The sequence below is a fragment of the Apteryx rowi genome, unplaced genomic scaffold, assembly GCF_003343035.1.
Source record: "Apteryx rowi isolate R43461 unplaced genomic scaffold, aptRow1 scaffold_434, whole genome shotgun sequence".
In the NCBI taxonomy this organism is placed as follows: domain Eukaryota; kingdom Metazoa; phylum Chordata; class Aves; order Apterygiformes; family Apterygidae; genus Apteryx; species Apteryx rowi.
In genome coordinates, this window is record NW_020450688.1 from 404881 (window position 1) to 425325 (window position 20445).

Below are 20445 nucleotides of genomic sequence, written 5' to 3' on the forward strand. Positions count from 1 at the left end.
GGGGGAGCTAAGGAGTCTCATGCTCCATCCTCCATCCCTGGGACCCATGCAGTGCAGGTCCTCCAGCCCTCAGCTGCCCAAGTGGGCAAAGATTCCCCCCCCCCCCCCCCAGGGCTCTGGAAAGCACCTTCCCACTTCATCTGCACCTAGAGGGACCTGTGGTTGTGCTGCCCAGCTACTGTGGGAGAAGCGGCAGCGCTGAAAGCAAGATGGGGAGCTCAGTCCCTGGAAGGGAGCCCTATGACTTTCTTGGCGCCTGTGCCCAAAGCATCCTTGGGTGCTCTGGTACTTGCTCAGGTGCTGAGAGCAGGCAGGGAACCCCCCTGCAGAGGCCAAGCTTACCTGGCAGAGGCATCGCTGTAGTAGCAGGATTTCTGGCCTTGTCTCTGGGCAGTCCAGGTGCTCCAGGCAGCAAGCAGGCAGTGCAGGTAGACCTGCCGAGGTACCCAGCCCATCCTCAGAGGCAGCACAGGGCCCAGCCAAAGCACCACCATGGGGCAGCAAATTGCATGTGCGGAAGGTCGTATGGGTCACACAAAGCCTTGGTTAGCTAAACCAAAGCCCTGCTTTGAGCTGCAGCCTTCTTTGGGGGCTTTCTGCTTTGTGCACCTCCATGTCCTTCCTCTTATGCCCACCTTTCCCATCCCTGCAGGGAACAGGAACAGCTGGGGGGGGGGAAGCAGGAGGGACCCAGGAGGAACAGTGCTTTGGGATCCCCAGAGTGCCCCAGCGGAACCTCTCCCCTGTCACTGAGTTTCCCCCCCTGCACCCTGGCCTCACCTCTTCTTTGGGCTCATCGCCCAGCATGAAGGCCGGGATGGTGAACTGGAGGGCAGACTCCTCTCTCCGGTGCCAGACAACGCTCCCCAACTTCTGGGCATGCAGACACCTGGAAAGGAGACCAAAGACCCGGGAGCAACCCAGGGACATCTCTGGGGCTGACTCCAGGCTCTGCCCTAGACATACCTTCCCAGCAGAGGTGGGGGCAGAAGCTCTCACAGGAGAGGGCAGACCAAGGGGCAGATCCACAGCCCTGCGTGGGGGTGTCTCAACCCTGCAGCTAGGGGAACAGTTGGTCACAGCCCACTCACCCCTGTCCCTGTCCCCATCCCCATGCAGTACACCCCTCCTTGCACAGGCACTGACCCCTGGTTGTTCACAACCATGTAGATCCTCCTGGAACGGCCCAGGTGCTTTGAGTCTGTCCCATAGCATTCGTCCACGTAGATCTTCGGGGAGATGCCAGCACTGAACTCAACCCTGGCCTCCACATAGATGGGAGAGCCCGGGATGAACACCTGGGGCTTCTTCATGGCACTGGGGTCCCCTGATAGAGACATGGGCTGGGCTCAATGCTACAGCTCTGGACCTGCTCCACTCTGGACTGGGATGTGGGACAGACTTCCCCCCCACCAGCATCGCTGCTTCCACTCCTGCAAGACAGGTGTCCACCTGCAGGTACGTTATTTTGGGGCCCACCGCACGGGCAAGCCCTTGCTCCTAGAAGCCAAAGAGCTGTGCTGGCTCTGTACCCTGTACTCTGGTTTCCCTTTCTGCTCTCCAGGGCTACAGCCCTTTCCTGGTCATCCTCCTCCTGAGGAGCTCACAAGGACCACATCGACCATCAGGCTGGTGAGGGGCAGCCAAGCGCTTTTCCCTGCCAAAAAGCCTGGTCATGGTGTTAAGCATGTGATGGAGAACATCTCCAGGTACCACTGTTCAAAGCCCTACACCATCTGCAACCCTGCAGATAGCCAAATGCCAGTGATGGTCCTGCAGGGATGGCCACCTTCACCTGGAGGGTCTCTAGCACTGAAACCACCCAAGAGAAAGCACCAGCTGCTGGCAGGTGGCCTCTGATCTTTCCCCCTTCCCTGGGAAAGCCTTGGCTGGCCCCATCCTGGGTTCTCATCCCCAGAGCCGGTGGCCCAAGGCAGGACCCACCAGAGCGCTCTCCATCCAGCAGCCTCAGGGTGAAGTTCAACCTCAGCTCCTCTGAATGGAGGCGAGCACGAGTCTCTGCCAGGGGAGGGCCAGGCACTGTGGCACCAGCCGGCGCAGGAGCAGCCCTTGGCTCCACACTGGAAGATGCTGCAGGAGCTGCTGCCATGGGAGGGGAGGACACCAAAACAGCTGGAGTCATCGTGGTCTCTGCAGTAAGAGGGGAAGAGTTTGGCTAACATGACTAAGAGGAGGCACTGAGCATGCAGTGGCCCAAGCAGCAGATCCCAGGCACAGCAAGGATGCCCGGGTCTGATCCCCCGGGACTCAGAGCAGAGCACCTGGCCTGCAGCTTCCCAGCCTGCCAAGCAGCAGCTACTTTGGGCAATGCTTTGCTTGCAGCAGCCCCTCTCAGCCCCACAGAGATGGGCAGCCACAGCATGAGGAGTGCAGAGCACCCAGGAGGCTGCTGAGGGACAGCACAGTGGGGTGATGCCCAGAGACCCCAGCTGGAGGAGGAGGACATGGTACTGCCCAAAGGTCTCCACAACCTGCCCAAAAGGCAGGGTTGAACTGCCCTCAGGCACTCCCAGCACCCCAAGCAGCTGCTGGCACCAAGCACCCTTGGGAGCAGATAGGCCACACCATAAGCATCCCTCTGGCACCAGGACCCCAGCTGGGGTTGGGGATGGACCTGGAGCCACTCACATGGCAGGGCAGATGGGACAGCACCTCTGATAGCCACATGAGTGACTCCAGTTCCTCCATTCATACTGGGCCCTTGGAGAAACACCCTAAGAAGGGTCAGGGGCACAGGGAGCTCAGGGCAAGTCCCATTGCTCCAAAGCCACATCACTAGAGCGCAGGGTCTTTTTCAGGAAACTCATCTCTGGCCAGAAGACTTGCACAAGCAGGGTCTGGGGAGGATAAGGAGAGCCCATGCAGTGCACCTACCACCCTCCTGCACCCAGCTGCTGGAGTGCTACCACTCATCCCTCCCAGAGGGACTGGGGGAGGCAGCCAGAGCCATGCCACAGGGGTCCCCATCCCAGCCCCACTCACCTGCCACCCCCAGCACAGCCCCACACACCAGCACAAACCAGCAAGGCCCCATCCTTGCAGGGGAAATCCTCTAGGCCCCACACCTGGGGGCCTTTAAAGAGCCAGGCATTGGGTGCAAATAAGGCCCAGGTGGGTGCTGCCAGCCTCGGGGCAGCTCAGGCTGCCCCAGAGGAGGCTCTACCAGCCCAGGCCCTCTCGCACTCAAGGCGATAAGCTGGCAAATTTGCAAGCCCCATGGCAGATCCGTGAGCCATGGGGATGGGGGAGGCCAGGGTGTCCCCTTGTCCCTTTCGGGAGCCCTCTCTGAGGCTGAGTCTGGCCCTGCTGTGGTGGCAATGGAGCAATGTCCCTCTCCTGTGCCACGCTTGGGTGGTCCGTGCAGGCCTCCGAGGGTCCCGGACCCCCTTGGTGTGCAGGGTTGCTCCCGTCCCCTGTGGAGGCACTGTGGGAACGTGGCCCTGCAAGCTTGTGCCGCCTGCTTCAGCACTGGCTGATGGGGCATTTCGCTCTTGGATGTGGACTTTTTTTTTGTTTTTGATTTGCTTAATCTTCTCCGTGTTAAAATATAGCTGTGAACCGCAGGAAGCAGGAGCAGAGCCCAAAGCACACTGATGTTGGTCGTGCAGTCGCTGAGGCTATCAGAGGGTTTCCGGTGTCACAGGAAGGATGATGCCACATTTCTTTAAAACCAGTTGTGGTTACCAGGGACTTGCGGGGGCCTTCTCCATGCACCACTCAGGAGACAATTTTAGCTGAGATATTGCAGCGCCCACGTAGGACCCTGAGTACAATTCCCTGAATGGGGACCGTGGGGCCAGGGAAGGCTTGTTTCAAATCCACTTTCCCTTCTCCAAGCAGCTGGGAAGGGTGCTCCTGCCCATCACTAAACATGCCTGTGTGAGCTAGGATAGTGCCAAGGTGCAAGCATTTAGGGCCAGGATTTTGCAAGGTTAATTCCCTGGGGAAACTGCCTTGATTTTGGGGACCGGTGTGCCACCAGCACCCCTGCCCAAGTGATTTAATAAAGGTATTGCTGCTTCCCACCTGCTGCTGGAGCAGGTGAAGCCAGGCTGCTTTGCCGAGGGGCAGGGGGAGGCCAGCACAGAYGGTACCAGTGCTGGGCTTGCAGCCTGTCGAGCCCACAGAAACATCTGCAGGACTGTTAGCCCAGCATGGAGCATTTTCATGTTTCCCTAACTTAGAAATCAGATGCCACTCAACTCCAGCCCCGGCAGTGGGACTGGTGCACTCCTGCCATCCTGGGGACCCGACTGGGTTGCAGCACAAGTCTCCTGGTTGTCCCCTGTCTTGTTGCTTGGCTCAGCCTTTTTTGGGGTCCTGGCAGCCACAAGGGCCCACCCTGGCCCCCCAGTACATGCTGGCAGCAGCAGGATGGCTGCACCATGCTCCTTCGTGGCTCTTTGCTCCTGCCTAGCCCCAGGGGCTTGCTCCTAGCTGCTCTCCAAGACCAGTGGCACGAGCAGCCCAGCCAGGGTAGCGAAGCAGTCACGGCCAGGATAGAGACCTGAACCTCAGCCATAGCTCCTGGCTGTCTCAGATGGCCTAAAATCCCCAGCACAGCCCCCTTGACACCTGCATCCACCCAGCTCTCCTACCCTCCAAAAATGCAAGCATTGGGAGGATAAGGGCTGAACCTACAGGGTGCTCAGCTGTTTTCTCCTGTCTAGGAGAGACCCCAATATGGCAGGAGCAGCTGCACCCCGCAAAGCACCTCCAGGGCCTCTCCCTGCTGCAGGCAACCCATCCATGTCATAGGTCTCTTGCCCCCAACCTGGTTTTGGCAGGGACACAAAGCAGAGCCTGTTATGTGGTGGACAGCCTGCACCAGGCAAGTGGAGGGCAGTGACTTGCTGCATTGCCATGTTTGTAATTGAACCACAGCCACTTCACACATGCTTGCCCTCAGGAACTGCTGCCACATTTCAGCATGCCTCATTGCAGCCATTAGGGGAAAGCTGCAGAGGGCAAGGGAAGGAGCTGCTCAGCATTGCCAGCCAGAGTGCATGGGGCAGTAAAGAGGCACCATGCCAGCCTGTGGGCAGCTGTGGCCAATACGCAGCAAGTGTTATACCATATAGGACCCACAGGCAGCCGGGACAGGCTCGGCCCTGCAGCTGGTGCAACCCTGCAGCACCCCTCTTCCAAGGGAGCACTTCAGCAGCAGAGCTAGGGGCTGGCAGGGTCAGGCCAGCCCCCAGGCTTGGAATCTGCTGCCCCCCAGCACCCACCCTGCTGCATCCCTCTGCACTTGAGGCATTTACACACACAGGGTCCAAATGTGGGAAGAGTTTAATAGGATTTGTCTGACATCATCCTTGGCACTGAACAGAGACAAGTGATGCTGGTCTGGTCCCAGACCAGAGCACCCAGCACTGCAGTACCCACAGCCAGCAGAGGAGGGATACCTATGCACATGAGCCAGCAGTCAGACCCCACCTCCCCCTGCGAGAAAAGGAGCAGAGCATCTTGTTTGTCTGGACATTTGTTTTTCCACCCCCTCCCTGACACCCACCTCTGGCAGGGCCCTGGTACCCAGAGGGGGCCAGTGACTGGGATGAGCATAGCAGAAGCTGGGATTTCAGCTCCTGCTCCCAGTACAACTATGCAGGAGATGGCTGCTGTCACCCCCTGCCCTGTGACCCTGCTGAGGCAGGACCCCCCCCCCCCCAGCCTCCATGACTGTCCACTGCAGCAGGGCTGGTGGGGTTCCTCATGGTGCTGCCAAGCCCTGGAGCTGGGCCTGCACTTTGAGGGGCCCAATGAGGAAAGCGTGTGCAAGCCAGTCTTCATCCAGCACGCCTGTGAAAGGAGAAAGCCCTCCGTTGGGGTATGGGAAGTGAACTCTGACTCCTTGGAGCCAGGTCCTGCCTCCCCCACAAGCTCTGGCCTAGTCCCCATTCCTAGGGCTGCCTCACCATGTCCATGGCCTCAAGCCCACATGCCATCCCCAGCACAGCTTTGCCACAACCGCTTCAGCTCCAGGACGATCAGAGAAGGTGGCACCAGCCATGATGACCTGAGGAGTCCCTGCACCCCAGGACACTCTTTGTTGCCTCCCATGGGGTTCAGGTGGGGTGGGCAGAGAGGGGGCACTCCAGGCATTCCCAACCCATGGGAATGCAGCAAGGCTCATCCTCACCTTCCCGGGCTGCTAAGGGGTCCTCATCATGTAGGTCTCTCCTGGCCCGAGAGCTGGTACCAGAGCAATGGTGGTCACAGCAGTCGCACACAGAGCTTGCAGAGGGCTCATCCAGGAGCTCCCACCTAGGAGGCAGCACAGGGACCATTAGTGAGACGCTGCTGTGCCCAGCATGGAGCAGCCAGAGACCTGTGCATATCACAGGAGACCCCATGGATGGTGAGAACCTTGGGGAGATGCTCCAGGCACCACATCCCCAGTACCTGCCTCATGTTCCTGGACAGCATCACAAACAGTTGAGAGGTGGTGTCCTCAGTGGCAGGGCAGGGACAGTTCCCTGCACCTCCTGGCACTGCAGCTGTCACCCACTACCAGGAACAAGTAGTGTGGAGAGAGCTGGCAGCTCTGCTTCAGCCTGACCATTTGGGACTCACTTCCACACTGGTACAGCCATTCTTGTTGCTTCAGAGAGTGTGTTGGATGGAGAAAAGCAAGTGCTGTTACAAGCCCCAGATGCTGTTCATGAGAATGGGGTGAGCTCCACCAGTGGCAGAGCTCAGGGGCTCTGCAGAAGCACAGGCAAGTTAGTGCTACCTGGGACAGCCATACAAGAAAGGCCAAGCAAGAGGCTCTGGCTGATTACCTTCTCGGGGGCCAGCATCTCCCACAGGTCCATACCTGCCAGTATCCCTGTGAAATGAACAGGCCTTCCTGGTGACATCCGCATGCAGCTCAGGGTCCCACACAAGCACTTGGCAGTGGAGGTAGATCTGCAAGGGAAGAGGTGAGGACATGTCCAGACACCCCACTCGCAAACTGGAGGTCTTGTTCCCCGCAGGGATAGGCAGAGACCAGGACTAAGTCCAGCCCTGCTGTAGCCACAACTGGTAGCTGCAGGTGTGAGGAGCATCTCAGCTTGGGGCTGCTGGCTCAGGGGTCTGGTGCTCCACAGGAGACATAGGACTCTTACCAGCCATGCTCAAAATGGCAAGGAAATCCAGGGATGAGTGTTGCCACCTTCCCCCATGGCAGCCAGCTTTTCAGCAGGAATACCAAAGTCTCCTTGCTGTAGCTCCCAGAGCCAACACTAGAGTCTTCAAACTCCCTCAAACTTTTTCCAGATCCAGCTTGTTTACTCACATCAGAGCCTGCACCAACAAACTCGAAGGCCTGCAAGGAGAGCTGGAGAACTTCAGGGGTTGCTCTTGGCAAGTAGTAGGAGTTTGCCACCTTACCCTCCACAAGACACCTGGAACCAGAGTGCCTGGTTAGTCCCTGCAATCACCATAGCCATCATGCTCTGCTTGTCTCCCACCTCCTGTGGTTTGGAGCCATGCCACTGGCACTCCCTTGAACTATGTCCATGCTGGGCTTTCAGAGCTGCTCAGCTGTCCCAACAAGTTCCCTTTGACCCTGGCCTCACTACAAATCAACCTGCAGCATACAATGCTTAGACCTTCATGACCACTCACCCATGATTTGTGATGATAGTGTAGTTCCTCTGGGACTTGTGCAGCTCTGGGATCGCAGTGGCCACACACTCATCCACAAAGATCTGCAGAGGCTGGTGAAAGTGCCTTTCCACAGCAAACACAAGTTGGATCTGAGAGCCCAGCAGGAAGACTGGCGGGTCTGATGGGGCACCGACGTCTGCTGTCAGTAAGCACATAAGTTAAGACTTGTTTGAACAAGTACTGGCAGATGGCTTGCTCTAGTACAGCATGAGAGGTCTCCATCTGCTTGGTGTCCTTCTAAGGTTCCCTGTTAATTTGAGGCTGGGGAGGGCATGCTGAAGAGATTCCCCACTAACACCTTTTGAGGAGAGAGATACTTCCCAACCCACACAGGGCAGCCTGGTAACCATCCCTGTTTCTCTTGGGGAAGATGCATCCCTGACCTAGGGTAAAGGGGGCTCGCACACCCCGATAGATATTTTAACAAGGCCAGTCATCTGCAAGTGTGAGGCCCTGGAGGAAGCCACTAAGACACTTGGGTCTTGAGGAATCTGCTAGAAGTGCCTGGTCCAAGTGCCAAGTGCTGGGCACAGCCTGGCTGGTAAAGCACTGCTGTGGCCAGGAGGAACCCTCTTACCATTCAGCAGGGCCACTGAGAACAGCAGCACACCCGAGGCGGAGAGCTGGCCCCTGACCGGGGCTGCCTTCACTGGAGACAGATGGCTTCCCCTAGGAGAGGCATCTCATTAGCAGAGAGTGTATGCCACATCCCTGCTCCCTGTCTCTGGCCAGCTGGGCCCAAGAGATCTGCCTGTGCCTCCCCAGAACCCCTTCCCAGCTCTCAGCTTCCGTGCCCAACCCAAAGGGTGTCTTTGGGGCCTTTCCCCTCCTTGGTCACATCCCAGAACCAGGGCCTTGCAGCAGGGCTATTCTCCATGTGCACAGTGCAGAGGTCCCAGCTGCTGCCCGGGTGGCACCAATGGGAGGATGAGGCACCCAGGAGCCAGGCAGCCCAGGCTCAGTGCCAAGGACCTGCCCGCTTACCCATGGCCGGTGCAGCTGATCCTCTCAACAAACGGGCTGGAATAGTAGCTGTCCCTGCCATAGGGCGGCCAGTATCGCAGGTCAGCAAAGTGCTCCACCATGTCCCCAGACACCTGCAGGCAGCAGGGACAGCAGAGGTCAGCACATCCCTTGGTCTCCCCTTCTCCGCTGGGTGGGTTTCACCACTGCATGGTCACATCTCCCCAGGATGGCATCCTGGGAAGGCTCATCCCCACCAAGCAGGCAGTTTGGGACCAGCCAGGATGCACACCAGCTGCCTGTGTGACCTGCAAAGATGTCTGAAGCCATCCAGGACTTGTCCTTCCTGGACACCTGGCCTGTGGTCCTGGGCTGGTGGCCTCAGTGTGGGCCCAAACCACAAAGGACTTCCTCTGGGGTCAGGACAGAAAGTCTCCACAGCCAGAGGAGCATATTTCTTCTCCAGCCCCTCTGAGAGTATCCCTCCTTGACCCCCAGAGGGCACGGCCACTTCAGGGGCATCCAAGCAACACCATGCTTCACTCACCGAAGGGTCCTGACTCACCAGGCAGGAGAAGCCACAGTCCTTCATCTTGTACTGGAAGTGCAGGAGACCCTGTTGGCTGTTGACAGCAGAGGGGGGGCAGCTGCCCAAGTGCAGTGACTGCAGGTCCAGCATGAGCCCATGCCCCTCAGGGTCCCACTGCACAGTCAGGTGAATGCTGGCTCCATTGCACCCGTAAGAGACCAAGCCAGGGGGTGCTGGGAAGAAGGGAGCACAGTGACACATATGTCTCTAGAGATGCCCCCAATAACCTCCTGCACCTCCCCAGCATCTCCAGGCATTGGATTTTCTGAGCTTGACAGACACCCCAAAAGAGAGAGAGGAAAAAAAAAGGGGTCCAGTGGCAGGGAAGCCAGAGCCATGCCAAACAGGGCCCACCCAACACCCCTTGGGGCCTCAAAACACCCCACAGCACAGCAAGACCCCCAGCACAGAAGTCTCCAGCCAGGTCCAGCAGGGCTGGGAGCCCCAGGGCCAGGGCCAGGGCCAGGATCCCAGAGGACCTCCCTCACCTCTCTGGGCAGCAAGCAGCACCCCCCAGGCAGCTACCACCACCAGGCTCCCTCTCCACAGCCCCATAGCACCCAGAGCTGGAGCCCAGCCCAGCGCAGGCTATATAGGCACCTGTGCTGATTGCCCCTGGGCTCAGCCCTCCTCGTGGCAGGAGCCAGCTCAGTGCAGCAGCCTCACAGCTGTCACAAGTTACCTGGTCTCTCCTGGCAGCTGGGAGCTCCCAGCCTCCAGGAAGGGTCACCCCTGGCCCATTAGGCCTGCTGAGCCCAGGCACCCACTGGCTGGGGCTGGCTGCCTGCAAGTAGGGACACAGGGGCTGCAGCCCTGGAGAGACCGGTGCCCACTTGGGCTTCCAAAGTGTAATGGGAAAGAACTGCAAGCCGCACAGGAAGGCCAGGAAGCAGCGGGGATCACCTGTCTCCAAGGCCTGGGGACACAGCAGAGCAGCTTGCTGCAGCTGGAGAGCCCCGTACCAGCAGGGCTGAGTGCCAGGCACGCAGGGGGCTGTGTGCGGGGCTGCACTGGCTGGGACGCTGGGGTCAGGGATGCATTTCCAGCAGAGCACCACGGACGGGGATGATGGCAGCTGCAAGGGCACCCCAGCACCATCGGCTCTGGGGGCAGGCGGGTGGCAGGGCTGGGTCCTGGTGCCCGGTGGGGGCTGGCACCGGGGGGCCTGGGGCCAGCTCCAGCAGTCCCTGTTTGCTCTCCCCTCCCCGCAGAGAAGAATGAGACCAATAGAGAGCAGCTAGATGATCCTTATATTAAAAACTGCCAAATATACAATACACTTATTTTACAAAAGTAGAATTGCTTTTTATTTCTCGTCCTTACGAACAGAGCAGAACAGGACCCGCGCATGTGTCAGGGACTGTTGCTGGGGGCAGGCGCCAAGGCTGCGTGGGGCCTCCCGGCTCACCGGCCGCCCCGAGGAGACCCCACCAGCTCCATCAGCCACGTCTTGATGCCCGACGGAGGATGCTGCAGAGTGTGCGGACAGGTCATACCTGCAGCCGGGCTGCGAGGAGGCTGCTGGGGAGGCAGCCCCGTGTAATCACAGGGCCGGGCGGCCAGCGGGGTCCCACTCCTGCTCTGGTGCCACCCTTGGCCTGCCCAGCGCGTGGGTGCCATGCTCTCATTGCCACTGCGCGCCCGCAGCATCGCCTCCTGGCCCCAGATGGGACCCATCCCTGGAGAGCCCGGCTCGGCCCACGGGCTGCCGCCTCCACTGCGCTCTGCAGGATCCAGCTTTGCCAAGGCAGAGCCCTGCTGCTTTCACTGCGCCTGGGGCCCCGGGCAGTATGCCTGAGGGTGCAGTGGGTTTCATGCTCTCCGCCGGACCATCCTGGGTCCCTGCTATGCCCGTGACGTTGCAGTGCTGCCCAACCCCAGTACTGCAGGCTGCTGTGCCCTGAGGTGGCCCCACGCTGTGTCCTGGCCCCTCGGGTGCTCATTGCTGCTGCCCGCTCCTGCCTGGTGGTGCCGGGTACCACCATCCTCCCAGCGCCCTCACCAGTTCTCACCAGACCCTGTGGTCCTCCCAGTGCATCCCCAGTAGGGACTAGCACCACAGGGCCCTCTAACTGGGATGACCAGCTGGCCTAAGAGGGGCAGAGCCAGGGTCCTGCCCGGCTGGGGGCAGCTGCCATGGGGCATGGCATCCCCAGGTGTGGGGACGCCCCACCGCCGAGGAGCTGTTGGGACCAGGCACAGACGTTCTCACACCGTGACGCTGGCACCTGCCCTTTGCCCCCAGGGCCAGATCCCCCAGGCTGCTGAGCGGGAGGACCGCAAGCCTGTTTATGCATGTCTGGGTTTTCAAGGTGGTTTTTACATTCTCAAAGCTCAAGTGTTGATGATGCTTAAAAATCTGCTGAGTCTTTTGGCTGGCTCTGGGTTGGTAGGATTACATGGACCAACAGGCAGGGACGGACTGAGAACATGCTGCACTCAATGCACTCGCGGAGCTGGGGCTGGGACCAGCCTGAGCAGTGTGGCAGGCTCAGGCATGGACCACCAGAATCGGGGCTTGAGAAAAACTGGCTGATTAAATGAGTCCCTCCAGTCACGCACTCAGGGTGCAGCACAGGGAAGGGCTCGGCCCCATGTGTAGCCTGCCCGGGGGTGCAGGGGGACTGCTGGCCTCCCCCGGCCCAAGGTGTCCCCAAGCCAGTGTAAATCAGTGCCAACCGCAGCTGGCAGGAAGGACTGAGGCCCGAGGGTGGGCACGAACGCAGGGTGTGCGCGGCTCTGAACAGACATGCAAACAGACCAAGCACATTCCCACCCATACGCATCTGCACCAGCCCCAGCACCGGCCCTGCTCCGGCTCAGTGAGGATCCGGCTGCCCCCAGCCCTCCCTCGGCCCCTCAGGGTTCCTGGATGCCTGCACAGCTCCCCGCACCGGCAATACCCGGCACCGAGCTTTCCCTGCACGCTGGGACAGATTCACCCTCAGCCACCGGACACATGGACTAACGCAGCGCGTGCAGTGAGATGCTTGTGTCTGTTGTGTGACTGACTGCTCACAACCTCTCCCACACATGCACATCCTTCGGCATCGTGCAATACTGACATGTACTGGCCCCATGGTTACTGCTATGCTTGTTCACTGTAATGCACAGGTCTCTCACACACATGCACACACATGCACACACACGTGCACAGCCTTTCCCCTGAATATGCAAGGCAACAGCCGGAGCCTCGTGGGCCCCATGACCATCACCTAACACACTGATGTGTGCTGGAGTCCGAGTAGCGTGAGCGAAGCCAACGCATCTCCCCTTGAGCTCACCGCCCTCGCAGACTGTGCCATGTCCACACACACACAGCCAACAACGCACACTCTTGCTTCCCTGTGTGACCTATGGTGTGTCACCTCTGGTGACATGGTGACTGGTCCCCTGTTCTCGCTGTGATGAGGAGATGACAGGGGACCCGTCCGTCACAAATACTGCCTCCAGCACTCCTGCGTGGAAGGAAGAAATAGATTCTCTTGGAAAGAAAAACCCCTACAATCCTTGAAGACCCTGTCACCGGCAGTGATATCCTACGACCTGGTCTTGCTCCCAAGGCCTGCCCATGGGTGCTACGGGCCATGGGTGCGACCCGCAGCCTGTCACAGTGGTGCTCTGCAAGCTCTTCCTCTGCTCTGCTCCACTTTCCCTGCTGGGAGCACCTGGCTGAAGAGGCTGAGCCAGCGAGGGGGCCGCGGACAGCCACACGGACAAGCAGCAGACCCTTTCCAGGCTCCTTTCCAGGTGGGACTCCAAACGAAGGTCACAGAGGCCTGTGCAAGGTCTACCTTGCTTGGGTGCCCAGGTCTCCAGGGAGGAGGACTGCATTCCCCGCAGGAGCCTCAAGCCAGTTCTGCTCATGTCCAACCAAAAGATATCACGAAGTAAGAAAAATGAAAGCACCTGGTTCTTTCCTTGGGTGGGGAGGGAAAGGCTGRCTGCCTTTCCCTGCCTACCACTTCAGGAAGTCTCTCACGCGACTCCACAGCTTGGTGATCCAGAGGTTGACCCCTAGGTCAGTCAGGTACTGGATTTCGGGTGTCAGCATCTTGCGGCACAGCTTCCGGTGCTTCTTGTTGATCTTCTTCTTCAAGTTGTAGCCCAGGATGGACTTTTCCCCCAGTGGCTGCCAAGGCTGCATGGAGGACTCCTGGATGGCACTGGCATCCACAGGGTGACCCCCATCAATGCAGATACTTTTCATCTTCTCGTTCTCTCGCTGTAGCTCCGCCACATCCTTTGCCATTCGCTCCCTCCCATAGATATCCACCTTATGCCAGAAAGTGGCATTAAAATAGCGATAGAGTTTGGCGTCAATGAGGTTCCAAGAAGTAGCCTTCTCATAGAGCTCAGGTGTCAGCCTGGAGACAGTGGAACCCTTCCGGGCATTGAGCTTGAAGTAGAGGATGTCTTCCAGCTCCCAACACAGCAGGTCCTTCAGCAGCACCAGGGACTCATCAAAGTACTCGAGCAACATGACAAGGTGGAAGCGCTGATCTATCTCTTGGAAGTACTGCTCCACGAGTGGGCTATTGGCATTCATGTTGTTGTCGTAGCCCAAGTCAAAAAAAAGGAGGTTCTGGAGGTAGTGAGCATTGAACCCATTAGGGTCATAGTAATGCCAGGGGTCCCGGAGGAACTCTGCCAGCTTGTCCTCCCCTGTCAGCTTCCAGGTGAGGGGGACGACTCGCCCGAAGTAGTGGAAAGAGGACTCAAAGAGGTAGGCAGGGTCCCGCAGTACCGTTAAGAAGATAGTGTCAGCTGGCAGGAGTTTGCGCACCTCATCGTAGTGGAAGCGCATGTGGTTGCAGATGATGTTGAAGCACATACCTGGCTGGTAGTGCTGCACCTGGCTCCGCTCAAAGTAGGAGGGATAGTAGAAGTCATTGCGGCCATTGGGGAAGGCAAATTTGAGGCGATGCTTCTCTCCGAAGCGGAAGAGGATGTTGAGGATGGTGCTACTAGCTGTCTTGTGTGTCTTCATGAACATAATGTCCATCTTGGGTAGGCAGCCTTGTCTTGGAGAGCCGCGTGTGCCGTTTGCCTCCACTGGCACCTTGGCCTGGGCTGGGTAGGAGGAGCAGGAATAGGGGATAGGGATCCTGGTGGAGAGAAAAGACACGACACCTCAGTGAGGCTGGTTTGGCCCCCCAGTCCAACCACCACAAAGGCTCTGCAAATTTCTTTTCCAAAGGAGCTTGGCACTGGGGAAGGGTGCTTGGCTCACAGCCCTGGGGAGAAGGCTGCTCTGCTGCTTTTTATGGCCCACAGCGCCAGAGCCAGCCCTGATCACACTTCCCCAGGGGCCCAATGTTGACCAGCAGCCAGCTATCCTGGTGGAGAGGTGCCCGGCTTTTGGCAGAAACTTCCTTCTTTGGGGATGCACTGGAGCATCCTGCTGAAGATCCTGTTCAGCTCCTCGCACTGGCATGGCTGCCTGTAGGGAACTGAAGGGGCTCACTGCATGATAACGTCCCCCTGAGCAGCCCCTGAATGGGAGCACCTCAGCAAGCAGTGAGACGTGCACACCACACAGATGCCCTCTGAGGCCCTCGACCAACCAGTGCCCCAAGAGTTGGTGCCCTTTGGTACCAAGCCCCTCGCCTTCAGCCACAACCCCGCTCTGGCCAGCAGCTCTGAGCCATCAAACCAAACTCATTCACTGGCCAAGAGTCCCAGCCATGTCCAGCCACCAAGAAAGGGTCATTACAAGGATCAGCAGGGACTTCACTGGGGTTAGTCCCCATTTCCACCAATGCAGCCCAAGCAGAAGGGGTCCCTTCCCTCCAGGTAGCTAGGGTGGACACCATGCTGGAAGGCACTGCAGCGTCTCTCCTCCCTTCCCAGATCCAGGCTGCGGAGAGCAGCAAGCACCAGCGGGACCAGGACCCTTTCCACTGCAGTCACTTTATCCAGCTTCACCCTGCAGTCAGCACCACCAAGCACCAGCACAGCAGTGGCTGGGGCAGCCACAGTGCAGAGTCTGTTAAGTTGCACATTTTTACACTGGGCTTCCTGCAGGAATGACTTTGCAGACAGGACCTGCTAAGGTTTTTGCAAGAGCAAATGCAAAGAGCATTGAACTTACCTGTCATCACCTTTGTATGAGGCAGTATTATACATGTGACAATGTTTCTGTCATGGTTTTGGAGGACAAACCCTAGTTAAAGACTGTCTATATAACTGGCTTATTAAGCCCAACTATACAAATTTATACTGGATGCTTGGGAATGTGTTGTCAGGCCATGGAAAGCTGCTGCCCCTCTGCCTAGCCACGATCTAAGCAGGCACCCTGTTGGGATCCAGCAGGTTGTCCTAGGGGACAAGACCTCCTTTGCACATCCCGCCCTGGAGCAATTGTCCTCTCTCCAACTGGCTCCAAGCTGTTCAGCAGTGGGTGGATGGTGGGGAGCCCCGGGCCGTGCGCAGGTCATGCACTCACTCTGTCATGCTGACTTGCAGGGGTGGGATGGCATAGGAGTAGAGCAGCAACATGAAGCTGGTCAGGAGTGTTCCCAGGACAAGCCCCTTACACATGGACCTCCAGGGCTTCCCATGGTGCAACATCGTGGTCACCTGCAAATGCCAGAGAGGAGAGCCATTAGCAAAGCGGGCAGCTGAAGGAGGGAAGATGGAGAGATGGACAGAATGTGGGAAAAAGTGGAGAATAAAGGAACCATGTAAGACACAACTGTAAGTCAAATGACACCCAAATAAGGCCATCACACAGGGGGATTATGCTGCTGTGGAAGGTCCCAGGAAGCATCACAGGGGACACGGAGGTGCTGGGCACTCCTGGGAGAGGAGAACAATCGACAAGCATGTTCCCAGCTACTGGCAAGGCTGGATTCATGGCTGAGGAGTGGCAGCTCTGCTCGCACTGTGACATTCTTGCATGTGTTTAAAAAGGCAAGAGCAATCCCCTTGCAAAAACCAAAAGCATGAGGCTGGAATTAGGGTGGGAGAAACAAGCAGCTCCTTAAAGGGATTCAACAGGTAGCAGAGCAAAGGCAGGCTTCGACCAGGGCCAATATTACTATCAGTCTAGAGCCTATATAGGAGAATATCGGAGGCAGAGACCTCAGCTCAGGCCACGGATATTTGGTGATTAGTCATGGAAGACCTGAGGTTAGAAGGCACCTCTGCAGGTCTCTGGTCCAACCTCCAGCTCTGAGCAGGGCCAACTTCAAAGCTAGATCAGGTTGCTCAGGGCCTTATCTAGCCACAGTTTGAACATCTCTGGCTGCAGAGCGGGGAATCCTCTCTCACAGAGCACCAGCATCTTCCTCCATGCACCAAAGAATTACCAGCAGGGGTCAGGAGCTTTCCAAAGGTAATTGTAAGGAGAACATTTCAATGAAGTTGGTGTTGGATTAACACAGGAACAGTTTAGCTCTGCTCCAGGAATCCAGAACAAAGCACTGGGATTTTTTCACTGTGCAGCATGGTTTTGAAGGGGTAACCCCAAATGATCGAGCAAATCTGCAGTATTTTAAGGATTTCCCTTCCTCTGGACTTTTCCCTTTGAATCATCAGTCTTTTACGCCACTCTGGCATGAAAGCAGATGTTGAAGGGCAACACTCCCAAGGGCTGGGAATGATGAGCTCATGCCACTCCGGGAATAACCCAGCCCTGGCACATCGTGACTCTCCGCAGGCTCCTGCCACAAATGGGCCAGATCCTGCACACACCTGAGCAGGTCCAATCGCCCCGCACGCAGGGGACATCCTCAGCACCCCCACATGCCCAAGTGCTCTGGCATGATGGCGTGCAGCTGTGCAAACACACTTCCCAGTGCCCATACACAAACACATATGCACATGCATACACCTATGTGCACGCACAAAGGCACAAATGCACATGCTTATATATCTGCATGCAAACATACATACACACATAGGCACATGCATGCATACACACAGAGGGACACATGCACACATACATCCATGCACATGCATACCCACACATCTGTGCACACACTTACACATGCACATACAGAGACCTACACACACACATTCCCATGCACACAGACACACACATACATTCATCCATGCATACTCATGCATACACATGCACATGCAGGGAAACAGACACAGACACACATCTGTACACACTTATGCACCCACATGCACATGCAGGGACACAAACACACATGCCTGCACACTCATGAATGTGCACACACACACACATCTATGCACACTCATGCATGCACACACACACACAGAGGGACACAGACATGCACACTCATCTATACATACTCATGCACGCTCACAAATACACAGGGACACTCATAAACATGTACACAGATCTATGCACATGCATGCATGCACGCACATGCACACACATCCATTCACACACTTGCATGCACACACAGTGATGCACACAGATGCAAAGACTCCCCTGACCCTGCATGCAGGTAGCCCCCTCCCCGCTCCCGTGGGAGCACCCCATGCCAGTGACCCCCCCCCCCCCCCCCCCCCCCCCCATGCTGCCCTCCTCCTCGCAGCCCCTGGAGCAGCCCACCGAGAGGAGGGCCCTGAGGCATCCCGGCACCTGCCTGGCTGCCGGCACAGCCCGTGACGTCCGCTCGCTGCCAGCCCACGGTGCAGGAGGCCTGACCGGTGCAGCGTGCTGCTGCCTAAGCCTGGAGCTGCTCTCCTAGTGTGTGAGCCACTGCATTGCAGCAGGGCTGTCCTCTGTGGCAGGACAAGGAGAGGTGCTGCTCGGGGTCCCCAGCTGGGGCTGCTGGAGTGTGTGGGGGCCGCTGCTGGGCGCACGGCAGCTGCCAGGCCACCGAGGCTGAGCCAGGGCAGGCAGCCCAGTGCCCGCGGGGCTCTGAGCAGGGATCAGCTCGCGGCAGCCAGCAGCGCCCCCGAAAAAGCCGAGCTGGAAGGCAAAGCTAAGAGCTGGAGGCAGCAGTCCCGTGTTTGCAGCCCTGTTGCTCTGTGTTTATGGAGTGTGGGGCCAGCTTTGCCCATATGCCTCAGAGGAGCCCCCAGCCCCCCCTTGCCTCCTTTGGAGGAAAGCATGGAGCAGCCAGAGCGGAGCAGAGAGGGTCCTGGCTACACCCCCCCCCCCCCCCCCCCCCCCCCCCCCCCCCCCCCCCCCCCCCCCCCCCCCCCCCCCCCGCCCCCAGCACACCGTGACCCGCCAAAGTTTTCTCCTGCACCTCCTCGGCTACCATACATCCTCTGCACATCATTGCCTATAGCCGCGGCTGCCGTGCTCCTTGCTGCCATCTGAATAATGTGTGGTACAAATAAACCACCAGCCCTCCACCTCCAGCAGGACTGTTGCGCCCCTAGAGCCTCATGTCCAGCCACCCTGGCTCAGAAAGCTGTGTTTTCCAGGCTCTACATCTCCCCCAAACCCCAATGCAGCAAAGACCTTCCTAGGATTTCTAAGATAAAAACAAGCAGAAATGCTACCCGACCAATGCCAGCTTGCAGGCGGCTTCCTCCACCACGGCGGCTGGCCCTGGCACCGTTGCTTGCAGCGCGTGCCGGCAGCTGCCCGGCGAGGGGAGCCCCAGCCCGGCCGTGCCTGCTGTGTGCCCCGAGCCTCCTGGTCTGTCCTGCCTCCCCCTTTTCTCCTTCCTGGTCGGCGGCAGAGGGCAGTGAGCCGAGCACCCCGTGCTGCCGGCTTGTATTGTGCAGCTGAGATTTCCATCTCCATGAATAATGAATAGGAAGCGAAAGCGGAGCCCGAGGCCGAAGCTGGTGGCTGGCAGCAGTGCGCCCTCACCCTCGACACCCAACACCGCAGCCCCGCGGCGCCCAAGGCTGCCCCAGAGCAAGCGCCGGGAACCTGATAGGGACAGCGGTGGGGGCACCCGACGGCAGCCGGCGCCGCAGGGCTGCTCTGCCGGGGCCAGCGCTCCCCAGCGCTCTGTCTCCTCTGCCCTTCCTGGCACGGCCCCAGCGGCACTGGCAGCCAGGCTCTCTCCCAGTGGCAAGAGCAGGCTCTGGCCATTGGGAACGTGTGGCGGGCGTTGCTGGGATGCAAAAGGCCTCTCAGATGGGCCGTGGTCAGGGTCTGGATTTACATCATGTCCCCATCCGGCAGCACCATAAGCTCTGAGATCCTAGCAGCCGGGTGGGACATGCACCGCCACCAAGGGCTCTGCAGGGATTTCGGTCTGAAGGTGCCAGCACGACCTGGAAAAGAGGAGGTTTGCCTGGAGGAAACCACAAGTCTCAAAGTGCTTAATGCAGAAAACCAAGCAGCAAGTGCTAAGTGCTGTGAGAGGCACCATCCGCGTGCGCAGGTGCTGCTAGATGAGAGGGAAACCCTGAGGAGGCTTGGGCTGCTGGTGCCCTGGGAACCGGTGGCTTAATGCAGCTGGTGGAAAGCAGAGAAGGCCCCTGCCGATCTTGTCTAAAACAGTGAGGTTTGGCACAGTTTCCAAGCCCCTCTCTCCTCTGAGACAGGGTCTCCAAGCCAGGTTCTTGGCACATCTGTGTTTCTCCTGCCTCCCCAGCAGGGCAGCAAGGAGGAAGATGGTGCAAGCCGGGATATTGCTGCTTCTGGGCCTTGTTGCTGAAACGCAGTGGTCAGTGCTTCCACCGCAGGCACTACAGCCCAGCCCGGCTCCCAAGTCCCTGTTGCCACCTAAGTCTGCAAAGCTGATGCTGGAAACGCAGGCTACACTGAGCCTGGCGAGAGGGGCTGCTACACAGCCCTTCTCCAGGCAGGACACGTTGGGTTTCCAATCCGCCCTTTGGCACGTAAGGTGTGTGATGCCGAGAGGGAAGCCAGGCGGACGCTAACCCACCCCTCAGCATCCCATCTCGCTCCCGGCTGCCCGTTTGCCTGAGGTGCTGCCACGCACGTGGCGCGTGGCTCCCAGCTTCCCGGCAGCAGCAAAGCTGGGGTGCGCGACCCCTCTGCTGGGATCCAGACCCATTCTCGCTCTGGCGGCTCTGCATGCTAACCCGGATGCGGTATCGGCAGGGGTCTGGCCCTGTCTGCAGTGATGCTGATCGGATGTCCAACTCGACCCAGGCTGGCACTTCTGGGGTGCTTCTTGCAAACAGTTCCCAACCCAGTTACTCTATTGACTTTGCCTTAAGTGAGTGGTTTAATTATTAATAGCCCAGGAGTAGAAATGCAGAGATCGAGGCTTTTTTCCTGCTGCTCCCGTTAGCATAGGGCAGCAGTGGCGCCAGCCCTTGTCCAGCCAGTTGAAATTTCCAGCCGGAGCCTAGCA

At 58.4% G+C, this 20445-nt stretch overlaps 1 protein-coding gene across 2 annotated transcripts; it reads right to left on the reverse strand.

The window, feature by feature from the left end:
• Positions 1 to 13187: 13187 nt before the first annotated feature.
• GAL3ST1 (galactose-3-O-sulfotransferase 1) lies at positions 13188 to 15805 on the reverse strand. 2 transcript variants are annotated; one of them, XM_026076591.1, is made up of 2 exons: positions 15678 to 15805; positions 13188 to 14337 (listed from the first exon to the last, which is right to left on the reverse strand). In XM_026076591.1, the coding sequence occupies exons 1-2, from the start codon at positions 15800 to 15802 to the stop codon at positions 13188 to 13190; spliced, it is 1275 nt and encodes a 424-aa protein (XP_025932376.1). In that variant the 5' UTR covers positions 15803 to 15805. The 2 variants fall into 2 exon arrangements, with proteins under 2 accessions (XP_025932376.1, XP_025932375.1); XM_026076590.1 differs by having other exon boundaries at positions 13188 to 14358; positions 15693 to 15802.
• Positions 15806 to 20445: the final 4640 nt, after the last annotated feature.